Source organism: Polypterus senegalus, chromosome 3, assembly GCF_016835505.1.
Source record: "Polypterus senegalus isolate Bchr_013 chromosome 3, ASM1683550v1, whole genome shotgun sequence".
NCBI classification, from domain to species: Eukaryota; Metazoa; Chordata; class Cladistia; order Polypteriformes; family Polypteridae; genus Polypterus; species Polypterus senegalus.
This window is the reverse complement of record NC_053156.1, coordinates 22,233,761-22,249,324: the sequence shown is the minus strand read 5'-3', so window position 1 is coordinate 22,249,324 and position 15,564 is coordinate 22,233,761. Positions and strand designations below refer to the sequence as shown.

The window sequence follows — 15,564 nt, the reverse complement described above, 5'->3', positions numbered from 1 at the left end:
TAAGTAAGGTCCGATGGCCAGGGTGGACAGAAAAAACAAAAAAAACTACAAAAGCTGGAGAAAAAAAATAAAATCTGTAGGGATTTCAGACCACGAGACCGCCCAGTCCCCTCTGGGCAATCTGCCTAACATAAGTCAAACAGTCCTCTTTGTATTTAGGGTTTTCATGGAAGGACCTGATGATGGTCACGTAGACTTCTGGCTTTCAGTCCATCAATGTTGGTGTATCATGATGCTTTGAGTAGGTGGTGGTGGCGCAGGCTGCCACCACAAAGAAACTGGAAAAAGAAACAGAAGAGAGAGTTGGGGTCAGTACGGATTTTAGAGCCACTGTGAATAGTTATTATGAAGAATTGAACATACAGAGTATCGGGATTAAGTTAAAGTGAAGTTATAAAAAGGCCATGTTAAAGTAATGTGTTTTCAGCAGTGTTTTAAACTGCTCTACTGTATCAGCCTGGTGAATTCCTATTGGCAGGCTATTCCAGATTTTAGGTGCATAACAGCAGAAGGCCGCCTCAACACTTCTTTTAAGTTTAGCTTTTAGAATTATAAGGAGACACTCATTTGAAGATCTAAAGTTACGATTTGGAATATAACGTGTCAGGCATTCCGATATATAAGATGGGGCGAGATTATTTAAGGCTTTATAAACCATAAGCAGTATTTTAAAGTCAATCCTGAATGACACAGGCAACCAGTGTAGTGACATCAAAACTGGAGAAATGTGTTCGGATTTTCTTTTCCTAGTTAGGATTCTAGCAGCTGCATTCTGCACTTGTTGCAAGTGATTTATGTCTTGAATTGTCATTGAAGGAGTAAGATGGGGTTGGGGGTTTATACCCTGTCAAGTCCAGCATATTCTCTTCTGAAGTTCCAGTCACATTGACCTGTGTATTTTTTTGTATTGTGGACTCTACAAAATTGAAGTTTTTTTTCACAGCTACAATGGCCTGTGGAAGGGGATCGAGTGGAAAACTGACTTTTAAAGGACTGAAAATCTTGAAATACTAATCCTGTACTGTTTTAAAGTTTGGGATCTACCTTACCACCCTGTTCCGTAGGAGTTCTCAATCACACATCAGTTGTGATTAAAGTAACACTTGGTTCTGATCCATTTTGATTTTTTTTTTTATGACTTTTGGAATAAAGTAAAGACAACACACCTTGGGATAAGTAATTAAAGGAGGGGATGACATATTCTTACTCCGGATGTTAATCATTTTTTTATTTTTTATTTTTTTAAACCTTTGTTGCACACAGGGGCCCTGTACTATGGTAAATGAAACATGGTGACTTCTGTTATCTGAATTAGGCTTTGATACTTTGCTAAACACCAAGCATGTATTATAATGTAAACAGGTAATTAATGGTCATCTGTGTAGCGAATCAATTGTTGCTTGGCCTTGGTGGTGTTTGCTTATCTTTCATGAACTCTTCATAATGGATATGGTCAAATTTTAGATCAGGGGTGGGAAGTTTCAGTCTTGGAGGGCCGCAGTGGCAGCAGGTTTTTGTTTCAACCCAACTGCTTAATAAGAAGCACTTAGTGCTCAAGTATCACTTCTGCTTCACTTTAGTTGTCTCGCTCATTAAGATTTTGAACACTTATTGCTTATTTTAGTCTTAAACAGCTGTAGTCTTGGTTTTAATTGCTCCCTATTAACAATAAGATACAAATGACAAAATAAACCAGCATTTCTCCATTTAGCTTGTTTCCATTTCCACCAGTGTGTATTTATCATGCACTATTGGGTTTAATTAAATACTTGGAAGAAAAGTGAAGAGAAAAAAGTGAAGCACTGAGAATAACTCATCTGTTTTAGACTTCAAACCATTTGGATGATATCCTTAGAAAGGAAAAAAAAATCTTAGGATATGTGAATGACTTGAAATGGCAGAGTTAAAGCACTAAGAAGCCATGAAATTAAGTAATTGACAAGGATTGGTTTTTAACTATACAACTGGGTTGGAACAAAAACCTGCAACCACTGCGGCCCTCCAGGACTGAATCTGCCCACCCGTGTTTTAGATGATTATGTAAATGTTTGCATGTGGAGCTGCATCAGATTGCAAAGAAGGCTTTTTTATCAACATACTATTCAAAAACAAAATTCCGCATTACAAACAATTCTCATTTTGGTGCTAAATTATCTTTACAAAAAAAAAAGTGCACATAGGTTCAACATTAGGGTTAGGGTTAAACACTTCTCTGTTTTTCTGGAGCCTGCTGCAAACGGAAAATTAATTCACTTTTTAAAAAGATGTTAGGAGTCGGACTCCTAAAAAAGTGTTCACCACAGTCACCTGTAATAATATGATGTAAATTACCTGTATGAATATGATGCAAATTCCTCTGTTTTGCCAGTGCATTTGTGCTGAATTAATATGTCTGTGTTTGATTATAGTACCCCTTTGCTGTTTAGGGCCGCATGTAACTGGGAAACCTCAGTCTCACATAGAGTAGGAATGTTAAATTGAATGCAGTAATTGGTAGATTTTGCAATTAGCATATTACAGCAGTCGTAATAATTTGATTAATATATGAAAAAATGTGCAACCTTACTGATAGCAATTTCCATAGCTACTTTACTGTATAGTGTACAAGCCTTCTGTATTATTTATGCAATGGTGTACAAACCTGACCCCTTGATTAACACGTGCTATTTCACAAACTATTTGGGCAGTGGAAATTTCTAGAGAATTTCACTTGTAGCCTTCAAATGCATATCACATTCACGTTGCATGTCTGTATCGGAATTAGTACCATATGATAAAGTGGTGTAAATGAATTTCAAAAGCTCAGATGTCATGGTGTGTTTTTCTGTTCATACTTTTCTGAAAACAACAAATTTGTATCACATGTGAATGAAAAAATCAGAATTGAGCTGCAGCAAGAACTGTAGCCTTAATTTTGTGCCTTGTTGCAGTTTGATCTCTCAAATGCCAGAAGGCCTTTTATACACTTGATGTTTCCAGTGAATGAAGTATTAGATCTTTTTTGGTGAAAACTATGTCAAGGGTGTTTCAGGCAGAGGACCAAACAGTTTTAAGAGACAAATGTGTATTTATACATAAGATACAGAGACAGTTTAAAGAACACTTGGTTCAAGTCCATTTTCCTTTAGCCCTGAATTTATTCATGTGTAAATCAGCATTCAAAGTGCCAAATTAATTTTACATTTTTTATTGCATCTGCCGCTAGAAATTATTTTGAGAGTTTGTTTTATGTTTTAGTGTTAATTTTTGCTGGTTGGTGTCCAGTATTCTATACTGAGATATTGAAATACTTGATGTAGGAAGTCTGTTACTGGCTAATGACCATTTTGCACAGCTGAGATTTGAAGTGGTGGTAATTAAGGTGTAAAAGAGCATGTAATAGAATTGGTGATGCGTGCTGGTGTTTTTGAATCTAGACAAATACCTTTTCCATTTTAAAGGTGGCACATAATGTTCAAATCTCAATTATTTCACTTTGCTTTTTTTCTCCTCTCTGTTCTGCAGCAAAAGAGAAAGCTCAGAATTTTCATCTCAAACACTTTTAACCCAGCCAAGCCTGATGCAGAGGATGGAGAGGGAACTGTAGCCTCTTGGGAGCTGCGAGTTGAAGGGCGCCTCCTGGAGGATGTGAGTACTAGAGGGCAATTGCATGCTGCCTAGAACACTTGGAAGGAATTGTGCTCTGGCCATAGGGCTTTGTAGGGTGTGGGTGGTTTTACTCTGATTTAAGCTTACTTACTAGGATCAGTGTTTCCCAAACTCGGTCCTGGGGACCACCTGTGGCTTCAGGTTTTTGTTCTAACCAGATTCCTAATCAGTGATAACACCTGATAACACTGAGCTCATTTAATTAGCTGGTATTTTTTTCCTTCGACATTCAGAAAAGCATAGCAGTATGATTTTTACATTTATAAGACATTTAGAAATATTTCTGCGTTTGCTATAGATTTAAATGCTTAACTCTCTTTTGTTGATTTCATTATACTTTGCAGTTTCTCTGCGCAGCTTTTCCCCCTTTGTTGTATCTTTAATAATGACAAATTAAAACGAGATCAGACACGCTGGCAAACACTGAATAATCAAAGGCTGCAACTACTTTAGAGTCCGACCCACTAATTAGTAAATAATGGATTAATTAAACAATAAGAACACCTTGAAAAGTAGGATGAAAATCAAGTTAAAAATACTGTTAAAAAGAAAAACAAAATACATTATTCCTATATATCTGCTTGGTACATTTTAATATTTTTTTTTTTTTAGCAAACTTAGTTTTCTAATTTATATATTGTTCCCTAAACAAACAACTTGGGAAATATCAGTTCACTTAATTAGCCCAGGATTTCAATTCAAAAGAGAAGCTGGTTGGGATAAAAACCTGCAGCCACAAGGGGTCCCCAGGACCGAGTTTGGGAAAAACTTTACTAGATGGACACCCAGGTTACATTTAATAGGTTTTTGAGATGCTTTGTAAATGTGAAGTCCACAAGTGCGTAGTGAACAGTTTAGGTGAAAAAGCAGCTTTCAGTCTTTCTGGGCAGCGCATGCTGCTGGAGTGTCTCCTGAACTTAATAAAAAGAAACAAGTAGGCCTCTATCTATCTATCTGTCTCTCACATTGCTTGTGTCACGTAATCCTCCTATCAGTTACCTAAAGTCGTTTTCTTACAAATATTGTTATTGCTAAATTGATACTTCTGGAAAAGTCAGTAAATATCATAAACATGTACCACAATGCACATAGAGGTTTTTATATTGCAGGTCTACCCATCCATCCAGTTTCCAACCCACTGAATCCGAACACAGGGTCACGGGGGTCTGCCGGAGCCAATCCCAGCCAACACAGGACACAAGGCAGGAACCAATCCTGGGCAGGACACACACCAAGCACACACTAGGGCCAATTTAGAATCGCCAATCCACCTAACCTGCATGCCTTTGGACTGTGGGAGGAAACCCACGCAGACACGGGGAGAACATGCAAACTCCACGCAGGGAGGACCTGGGAAGCGAACCCGGGTCTCCTAACTGCGAGGCGGCAGCGCTACCTCTTCTCCTAATTCATTTTTTAAGAGTTCAGTCTTTATAAAAACATCGCTATGTGAATTACTTTTCCTGCTTATAAGATGCTCTGATTATTATGTAAGTATCAATTTGACAATAGTAAAAATATATATTTTTTGCATGTTGTGAACAAATTACTGGATAACTGACAAGAGGATTATCCTACACAAGTAACAGGTTCTACTTCCTCCTCCTGTATGCCGTTATTCAACATTGGACACCATTGGCTTGTATTATATCATAAACATTTTTACCTCTATTCTGCATGAACACATGACAAAATTTTCTCAGTCATCACTACAAAGCACATGGGGTAAACAACATATAGGTTTAGTATTCGTTTAGTGGTGCTGGTTATTTATTTATTTTTTTTAAGCAAAACTGACATTTTTTTGCTTTTCTCTAGTTAATGCAAATTATTTACCTAATTAGTTTTTTTTAGAGTGTGTCAGAAACGAGGCAACAGTTTACAGTGAGGGAAATAATTATTTGATCCCCTGCTGAATTTGTAAGTTTGCTCACTTAGAAAGAAATGAACGGTCTCTAATTTAGATGGTGGTTTCATTTCAGTGGAGAGAGACAGAATTTCAACCAAAAATCCAGAAAAAACACATTACATAAAAGTTATAAATTGATTTGCCTGTCCTTTGACAGCTGTTTGGTGTTGCCCATGGTGGTGGAGAGGTTGAAATGGAAAAAAACGAAAAAAAAAAGGTGTGCTTAATACACATCACGAGTTGAGATCAGGAGTATCTGTAATTGATTGATTTATGTGACACACAGCCAATCTATGGGAACCAGAATTCTTGCTGGCTAATAGAGGATCAGATACTTATTTCACTCAATGACATGCAATTAGCTACTGATATTGAAACAATTGTAATTTGTTTAGGAATCTTAGAAATACAGAGTATAAAATAAACCTGTTGTTGTTGGCTTGCAAATTCTAAAGTTGATGTGTTGATGTGAGGGGTGATCAAAATATTTTGAGTTTACCCTATTAAGAGAAACACCACTTAAACCACACACTTTATTTTTCAACATAGTCATTTTCATTATTTAAACACTTGTATTGTTTACAAAGCTTGTTTGCCACTTAGTGTTTTATCTTGCTTGTGCAGCTTTTATTGCTGACTTGAGGTTAGGAAAAAGGTGCTAATTCTGTTAGGTGAAATCTGGAGACTTGAGTGGTTGTGGCATCTGTTGAACTCCACAGTTTTGCAACTCATGCAGAGCAAGTACGGGCATTGTTGAGAAGCAGAGGGTTGACAGCTTTCCTAAACAACTCCTGCAAATGACCATTTGAGGCATGTAACCTGTTTGATCTAAGGGCGCCCTGGTCAGATTTTTTAGGACAATTGTCCGTCACCAATTTCATTTTGCTAGAATTGGGAGATTTGTGCATAACAGGAAGTGTAGAAGCTACATGTTGTATACATTAAAATGTTAACTTTACTATTTTTACATTTTAACTACAGAGCTTTTACTAACTCATTTTTTATAAATAAAATTATGTAGGCTTATTATAAAGGGATCCTTAAATAGTAAAATAACTAAAAATCCATCTTTGCTTTAACTAATAAAGCATGCACACATAATATTGTATCTAAAATATGTGTCGTATAAGAAAATTCTTGTCATAAATACAAGCCACAATTGTAATAAAATGTTCATAAGCCGTTCATCAAGAGGATACAAGATGAACCTGCTGTTCACGTTTAAACTTATACATAGACAAATGTGGCTTTTAAGCTGGCAATCCTGTTACTTACAAAGCAATGATGGAAACGCCGTCTTTATTATCTTTTTTTTTTTTTCTTCCTCTAATAATTTTAACTACTATACCAAACACAAGCTCACTCACCATCTGTTCTCCTGAAAGAAGCATCTGTTTTAACAAAAGACAAAGTGAAAAGTTCTGAATTTAGTAAAGTAACTTTTTTTTTTTTTTTTGCAAGTATTTTCTGCTAAAGACACGCCTGTGTGTTCTTCCACTCCAAGTTCAGCTAGACAGCATATACATCTGTCGCCCATTTTCAAGCACCGGCTGGCTCGTCGGATTGCTTTTTCTCACTCTATTATTCCACTTTCTTTATAGCAATATTCCAAATTCCAGTCTTCTCCCTCTTTAAGTCGGCCTGGCTGCTCCCTGTTTACAACAAGTTCTTCCTCAGCACAGGAATACCTTGAGTTAAAGAGCACTACAATAAAATTGTTGTAAGACTTGGAGAACCAAATACCAAAAAAAAAAACTTTTTTCAGATCATATAATTTACTGATTACAGATCAAACCATTTGGATTGAAAGTAGGCCAATTTAGTTTGGCTGCTGATCTATCAGAGCATCACTAATCTGGACTACCCTCTCACAATCAAAAAACTGAACATGGTCATGCTGGCATTTTCATGTCATTTAATGCTTTTTTGGTTTTGAAAAAGTGAAAAGTAACTTGTCCATAAACATACAGTATTCCAACAGACCATGAATGTGATATTGTTCAGTTTTGTGCACTTGTGTACATTTCAAATATTTGTGTTAGTAAAGGTTTTCTGTATCCTGGTTTAGTGATTCCTTACTTAATTTCTTCTACAACTAATTAAAGGTTCTAGAAATGCTAACCGAGTTTATCTTCATTTCAGACGGCTGTTTCTAAGTATGATGCAACAAAGCAGAAACGGAAGTTTTCTTCTTTCTTCAAGTCTCTTGTGATTGAGCTGGACAAGGATCTTTATGGGCCAGACAACCACCTGGTGGAGGCAAGTAGAGGAGGGCTGAGTGTTTTACATGAAGTGCTGTGTTTCAGATAATGAGCTTCACCAAACACAATCCTATTGCAATGGAAATTTGACTTTGTCTTTTTTGTTTTTCTTATTCTTGCACGCCCCTGCAGTGGCACAGAACAGCCACAACACAGGAGACTGATGGGTTCCAGGTCAAAAGACCAGGTGATGTTAGTGTAAGGTGCACAGTACTGCTAATGCTGGATTACCAGGTAAATCAACAGACATTTATCTTTAGTTTTCAAGAGCAGTTTTTAAATATGAGAATGAGGTTGAACACGATTTACAGCTCCAGAGAGACACTGAAGTGGTACTCTGTGTTCGTGCACACATGCAGTTGTGAATTGCAAAATGTGAACGAGTTACCGAAATCGGCATAATATAAGATATAGGGATTCCTCTAAAAGGCACTGTGGCCAATTCGTGTATCCTTAATGTTTTCCGAACTTTCTTTAAGAGGTGGTGCCAAAGCCCAGAGCCTTTCACAGCAGCAGAGGAAGCAAAGTATGAGTCAGTCTATGGCAGGCCACACTCAAATGTTTAAACTTTGTCTGACCTTGTCAATTTAGGGATTACTACTCTTTCATAAGTAAATTTATAAAAATAAAAGAATGTGAAATCTCTGCACATTCACAATACCTCAGAACTGATCTGGGGTCCAGGCACTGTAAGGCAGCAGTACTGCTCAATGGTGCCACCAATATATAAGGTGTGCAGTAGGGCTGTCAAATTGTAAAAAAATAAATAGGGTCTGAATGCTCCTATTAGAACTTTTAATCTACTTTTAAATATTGACTTAAGTGCTACTTCACACATGCTTATACTTCACTTGCCTTTGTATGCTTCATTATCATTATTTGCTTTTTTATCTTATGGTGCATCTCCAAAGCATGACGCACTTATGACTCATGCAGTGGCACAGCATTCACTTGAAAAACATATCCCTTCATTTTCTGTGCTTGGAAAGTGACATATTGAAATATGGAACCCATACAAAATTGCTCATGATTACTTAAACATGTTTAATGCACTCATTATTTTAGTCCCCTGCATCCTTTTCCAGTCCTCCACTCCACTATGTCCCTTTCTGGTCCTTGCGTACAAAAGATATGAAGTCTGTGCCCATCTATATTTTACAGTGTATAAGTCAAAGCATGGTACATCTATACATGTTTTACAAATGGATTAACTGATAATTTTTTTTATTTTGAAGTTTTATTAATTTTATTGTAATCATTCCATATAATTTTTTTTTTAAATATTATGATGTATTAATAGGCAAACGCTTACAGCAAGTTAAGAAATTTGGGTACTAAGGAAAAAAAAATACAAAGCATAATTTAAAATAATGTAGGTTATAGTTTAAAAAAAAATAAACAAATAAAATAAAAGTTTCCTGTGAAAGATATCAAATTGGATTGCTATGCATACTGTATAAAAGTTTGTAGAGCTGGGTTCCAGTCAAGTGCAATGGTGGGGTGTCTGTGGTCAGAAAATAACATAAAGGATTCTTTTTCCCCTTTCAAAGTTCAGCAAGAAATACCACATGTAACCTTAATACTTAACTTTTCTTTACATCCTTCTTTTAGCAAATATGTGTCAAGCCAGCAGCTTTCAAAAGACATGCATTGGTTTGAGGAAGCCAAGTATGGTTTCCTGACACTGAAAATGCCAGTTTTGAAGCCATTATAATAATGAAAGAAAAATGAGAAATATGGTCATTATTGTCCATTATGTTTAATGTGAAAGGAAACCAGCTTTTATGTGCCACAGTAAATGCTTATTAATTTTAACATATAACCATAAATCAGGGATCACATATTCAAGAGTGAAATAGAACCGAACCAAGAGCAGAAGGATACTCGCAGGATGCTGGAGACTTGCCGTGCTCACCTGCTTGTGAAAGAGTGTTTTTATAAATAATGATGCAAACTAACAGACATTATAAAAAGGCTGCTCTTGGAAATGATGTGCCAAACATATGCAAAAGAAGCAATACCATATGTGGAGTAACACAGTGCCAATATTAGTGTGAGATAAAACAAAGGGTCATTCTTTGATGATTGAATGTTGTTTTCATTTAGATTTGTATTATGTTCAATCTGACAGCTGGGCTGTACAGACTGTAGCTTCTACATATAAAACAGCCAAAGTTAACAATTTTGGCTTCAGTTCTAGTTTAAGTGAACCTTGTGTCTACCTTTTTGTTTTATAAGGCTCTTTTAAATATAATTTGACTCTTTCCCTCTTTTAGTTCTGGCTATTCAAAGCATTTAAATTCTTTTGTTCCCTAATCAGTAAGGGAAATACAGTAGATTGTTTTTGTTGTTCATTGGGATTATACTTAATTGCACAATTTTTTTAGGGAGGTATTATAATCACAGATTCTACATTGCCACAGGTTATTGCGCATATGAGAAATCTATCGAAAAGGTCAGGTTATTTATAGAACAAAAAATTGCCTTACTAATTTCTTGCAAGTGACTCTTGACCAAGAATATGAAATCCACCCCCACTCTCCTAAATATAAGGCTTTTTTTGTCTGCTGTCTGGTTTAACACTTGGTTTCTGATGCTTTTTATATTAACCAATAAGGAGTGCAATTCTATATAAAATATAATCACTCTTCTGCATATACTTGCAAAAAAGTGTCTGTACTATGTTGCTTTATAGTGCCAATGTAATGTGCTTTGAAGAAGAAGAGTAAGGTATTGGGGTTGAATAACTTGTCTTGAGATTTTTCCGCAATATATCAGTAGAGTATACTCTTGAATGTCATCTGTTCACATTCTCATCTTCTGTTGCACCTCTACATTCCCACAGCCTCCCCAGTTTAAGTTGGACCCACGCCTTGCTCGAATGCTTGGCATCCACACGCAAACGAGACCTGTCATCATTCAGGCTTTGTGGCAATATGTTAAGACTCATAAGCTGCAGGATCCCCACGAGCGGGAGTTCATCAACTGTGACAAATACCTCCATCAAGTAAGAGCAGCATAAAAGCTTGGCATTTACTTCTTTTTTTATATTTTTATCAATGGACTGAAATTTTACAGTTGCAGTTAAGGTCTTCAAGTTACACAGGTTGGTTGACTACTGTATTAACAAAATATGTTCCTTTATCTGATTATACTGTATCCGTAAGGTGCTCTTTTGCTGTTGTTCAGCGCAAGTGATACATTTATTCATTTTCTAGCCCACTTATCCAGTTTAGTGTGAATGTACCCAGTAAGCTGCAAACTCGCATATAAACACTCACTCAGTATGAAAGATGTTTTATAAAAAGAAGTATGTGAAAATAATGTTATTAAACATCTTGGCCTTGATAATTCTTTTTCAGATTTTTGAGACTCAGCGAATGAAGTTTTCTGAAATTCCACAACGACTCCATGCCCTGTTGATGCCACCAGAGCCCATCATCATAAACCATGTGATCAGGTGATTTGAGCTTTGTTAGTAATAATATCCCGATTATTGGAAAGTGAACTTATTTTAAAATGTTTTTTCCTCATTTCCACTCCCTTCATCTGTGTTCATTTCAGTTCAACCTCATGGCAATTTTCTCAAAAAAATGGTCTTGGAGCTCATTGGAAAATTTACATGCACTGTGGGTTCATAAAATATTTGCCATTTGAGCCCATCCAGCCTACAGTCAATAACTCAAAAGACAAATTGAAAAGTGCTTTCTGACAGGTTTGCAAATTTATGAAAAATATCAAAAACCAAAATTTCTCATTTATTTATGTTTTCAGACCCTTTGCCTCAGCAATCCACTTTTGGTTGGCTGCATACTGTTTGCTTTAATTATCCTTAACCCTTAATGGGGCACTAATTGAAATACTTGGAAATTCAAAATTTCAACCCTAGAGTGTTATTGGAAGTTATTACAAGACTTTCATACTATTTGTTAAATCTAAATTGACCCTACATGAGCATGCATATCCTCTGTAAAAACAGCAATGTTTATTTATATAGCACATTTTCATTGAAATGGCGTAGTTACAAGATGACTTGTGACTATTTTCATTTTTATGTTGCTTATCAAGGTCAATAAAGTTAAAATATGATTCCTCGCCAGCTAGGGTAAAAAAATTCCAAAAAGTGTATATATAAAAAAATGTAAGAAAAAACACATACATTTAAAGGAACATTTGTTTAGGATTTTTTTTTTTGGTTAGGAATGTTTTTTTTTATTCTTTTCTTTCAAATTTCCACACGTATCAAAGTCCAGTCACTTAGGCAACTGCTTCTTGGTACTTGAAGCAGTTGTGTTCTGCATTGAGGCACAGGTGGACCTTGCAGACCACATTTAACCTCAAGATATTCCACTTGCTGCTCCAGTACTTGTAGGTCTGGCAGTTGGTATAGAAAGGGACATGGAACAGGGCCAGGTCAACCTGCATAGAATAATCTTGGCTTCTTGTGGCTGCAGTGTTCCTGGACAGGCTTTGGGACATCATCAGAGGTGCTGGGCTGTCCAGAAATGCTGAGCTTCTTTGAGGGTGAGAGGTGACAGCCTTCTGGCCGCTGGCACGCCTGAACACCTCGATCTAGAGATTCTTTAGTGACTCTAAGCAACAGCCTTGCAGTCCCAGACTCCCACATGTAGTTGACCCTGGTATTCGTGAGGCTAACATCAGTTGCATATGCAAACATCCACATGTAGCATCTCTTGGATTTCATGCGGGTACAATAGTGATGAACCAGCATGTTGCTCTTGTCAGTGTCCCCTATGTTAGCATTGTAGCTTTTGATGACAGCAGAGTAGCTTTCCTGTTCCTTCCTCTTAGTGTCACTACAAAACCAGTAGACTGAGGACATGGTCTCTACCCCCCCATGTCTGTTGACAGCAGAGTTACGATTTTGTTGTCCTTCCACCTGAGGTCTAGAATTGCATCATCACTGGTGACATAGTCACAATTACCACAAGGGACAGCCTTCATCTCCATCTCTTTGATGGACTTGAGTGGAGGCTTGCCTATTCAGTTATCCCTGGCAGTCCCCATGTACCTGTAGTTCTTGTCCTTGAAGTACCGCATCATCTCTAGGCTGGTGAAGAAGTTCTCCTCAAAGATGGCTGTTGTGGTGGAGGAGGACATGGTGCTGACTACAGTGAAGACTGTCTGGCTTGTGGCATCTATTGCTTTTTTGTTCAGGCATCAGGGGGACACACAGGGCCTCCAGTGTAGTCTTTCCCATGCTGGCATAACACCATGTCATGAATGAAGCCATCCTCAGAAGCCCTGGCAAATAACTTGAAGCCCCATTTGACAAACTTGTTTTTGATGTACTTTCTCCAGTTGCCACCTGCCTTTGTAGGAAACCATGACCTCATCCATAGACTGCTTGTTGCTCACTCCTAAAGGTAGTAATCTGGAGGCTGAACAGTGGCCAGACCTTGAAGAATCAGTAGTTGGTTATACAAACCTGTGGCACTATCCAATGCATATTTGAGTACTATTGTCATACATTATAATGCATTATTTGTAAAACAAATACTATGTATGACTTACTAGACACATCGGGTGTATGTCTAAAAATAGACATGCTATCATTTCCTGCAGTCTTAGATAAACGGATCATATGATTAAATATAAATCAGTTTTCTTGCCAAAAATGTAACTAATTTCTAGATATCCTACGCAAATACCTATCTCAGCATTTAGCATAACTATTCATATAATGTGCGAGTTTCATCATCTTACCATTGTTGGTTTCAATGTTCTGACTGCATTTGTGGGTGTTGGTTAAGGGCACACAACTATACTTCATGAACTCCAGAAGAATTCTGAAGTTTGAAATGCTCTGGGCTGCTGATGTTCACTGCCTGGCTTGTCGATATCTATGTGGTTCTACAACCTCATGGATAGGCTTTGGGAGGCCATTGTGGATGTCCGTTAAAGTTATCCAGTACCATTATTTGCTCAATAAAGAACTTGACTGGAGTCCACCTGTGGCAAATTGAATTGACTGGACATTGTTTAGAAATGCACATATCTACCTGTGTTTATAAGGTCCACAATTTGCACTGAATGTGAGGGCAAACACCAGACCAAGAAGTCCTAGGAACTGAATTAAATTGTGATGAGGTACATAGTAGGGTATGGGGATCGAAGCATTTCTAAAGCTTTGAGTGTTCTCAGGAACGCATTGTGAAATAGATCATGTTTGAAACCACCAGTGCTCTTTCTAGAGTTGGTCATCACACCAAACTAAGTAACAGGGCAAAAAGAGCTTTGGTCAGGGAGATGACAGTGGTCATTCTAACAGAACTTCAGAAGTCCTCTGGTGATGTGAGAGAATGGAAGGATAAACATCTGGGTAGTACTCTTATCAATTAGGTGTTTATGTTGAAATAGCTAGACCGAAGCCATTCTTGGGTAGAATGCATATGATGATCTGGAGGACTCTGAGAACATAGGAAAAATGATTCTCAGGTCTGATGAGACAAGAATTGAGCTCTGGGCAGAACTCCAAGCAGCATTTCAGGTAAAGGCCAGGCACTGTTCACCTCCCGCCTAATACCAACCGTGCATTGAAAGATGAAATGGGGTACAGGAAGAGGGGGACTGGTCAGAACTGAGGAAAGGATGAATGCAGCCACCACAGACTGGGGCGACCATTCACCCTTCAGCATAACAATGACCGAAAAAATACGGCCAAGACAACACTGCAGTGGCTCTGTGACAAGTCTCTTAAGTGGCCAAGCCAAAGGCCAGACTTAAATACTCTTTGAACATGTGTGGAAAGGCCTGAAGGTGGCCGTTTTACAGACGATTGTCATTTAATCTGATGGTCCTGGAGGGGATCTGCTTGGATAAATGACTCAAATCCAGGTATGCAAAGCCTGTTTGAGACTTACCCAAGAAAACTCAAAACTTGAATTGCTGCCAAAGGGGCTTCTGCAAGGTACTGAATTGAGGGTCTGAATACATCTATGAATGAGAGATTTCACTTTTTGATTTTTAATAAATTTGATGTTTTTGTTATTGTGGGTTATTGATTGCAGGTTGATGGGCAAAAGTGGCAAATTCTTCCATGTAAAATTAAATGTACAATACAATAGCTGAAAGTCTAAAAACTTACTGAATCCACTGTATATTAAATAAAAAATTGAAAAATATAGCCCCTTCCAAAATTTTGAACCATATACAATTAGAAATTAATAAAATGTAAATACAGTAATTCTGCTTTAGTTTTCGTGAAGCTAGTCATAATTTATGGTCATTTTTAAAGAACACATTCACAAGCAGAATTCTGTAGGCCGACCCGTTTTTGACCTTGATCATTGTGAATTGCCTGCACAGATCCTCCCTGGGCATTACACAGTACACAATGTTTCATGGTAATGTTTGGTATTATGGTCAAATTATACGATTTGATTTTTGTGCCTGTCATGTTTCATTCCATTGGCTCCAAATCACTGACGTCTCATCCAGTAGGCTAGGAAGAATAACTAAATTAGAGCAGCGATAGCACCGTGAGTCGCAGCTGCATACTGAGAAGAAAGTGAATATTTAAACAGTCATTCATAATTATTACCACCATAATCGTTTAATGGTTTTGATGTTATTTATACACCTGTTTTTGGGAAAGGTGCTTTCGAAGCTGGATTTTGTTTAGATAAAATCTGAGTATAACATTAAAAAAAGGCAGAAAGAGGCATTCAAATGACTGTTCATTCTGGTTTGCATCACTGCAGCCTTTTCATGCACTTCAAAAGT

At 37.3% G+C, this 15,564-nt stretch overlaps 1 protein-coding gene across 1 annotated transcript in view; it reads left to right on the top strand.

The window, feature by feature from the left end:
* smarcd1 (SWI/SNF related, matrix associated, actin dependent regulator of chromatin, subfamily d, member 1) overlaps nt 1–15,564 on the top strand; it is a 70,488-nt gene that overhangs the window by 27,138 nt on the left and 27,786 nt on the right. The window contains exons 5-9 of the mRNA XM_039746782.1: nt 3,505–3,627; nt 7,700–7,816; nt 7,951–8,052; nt 10,664–10,825; nt 11,181–11,278. Of these exons, the coding sequence (XP_039602716.1) occupies nt 3,505–3,627; nt 7,700–7,816; nt 7,951–8,052; nt 10,664–10,825; nt 11,181–11,278 (602 nt within the window). The remainder of the gene's footprint in view (nt 1–3,504; nt 3,628–7,699; nt 7,817–7,950; nt 8,053–10,663; nt 10,826–11,180; nt 11,279–15,564) is intronic.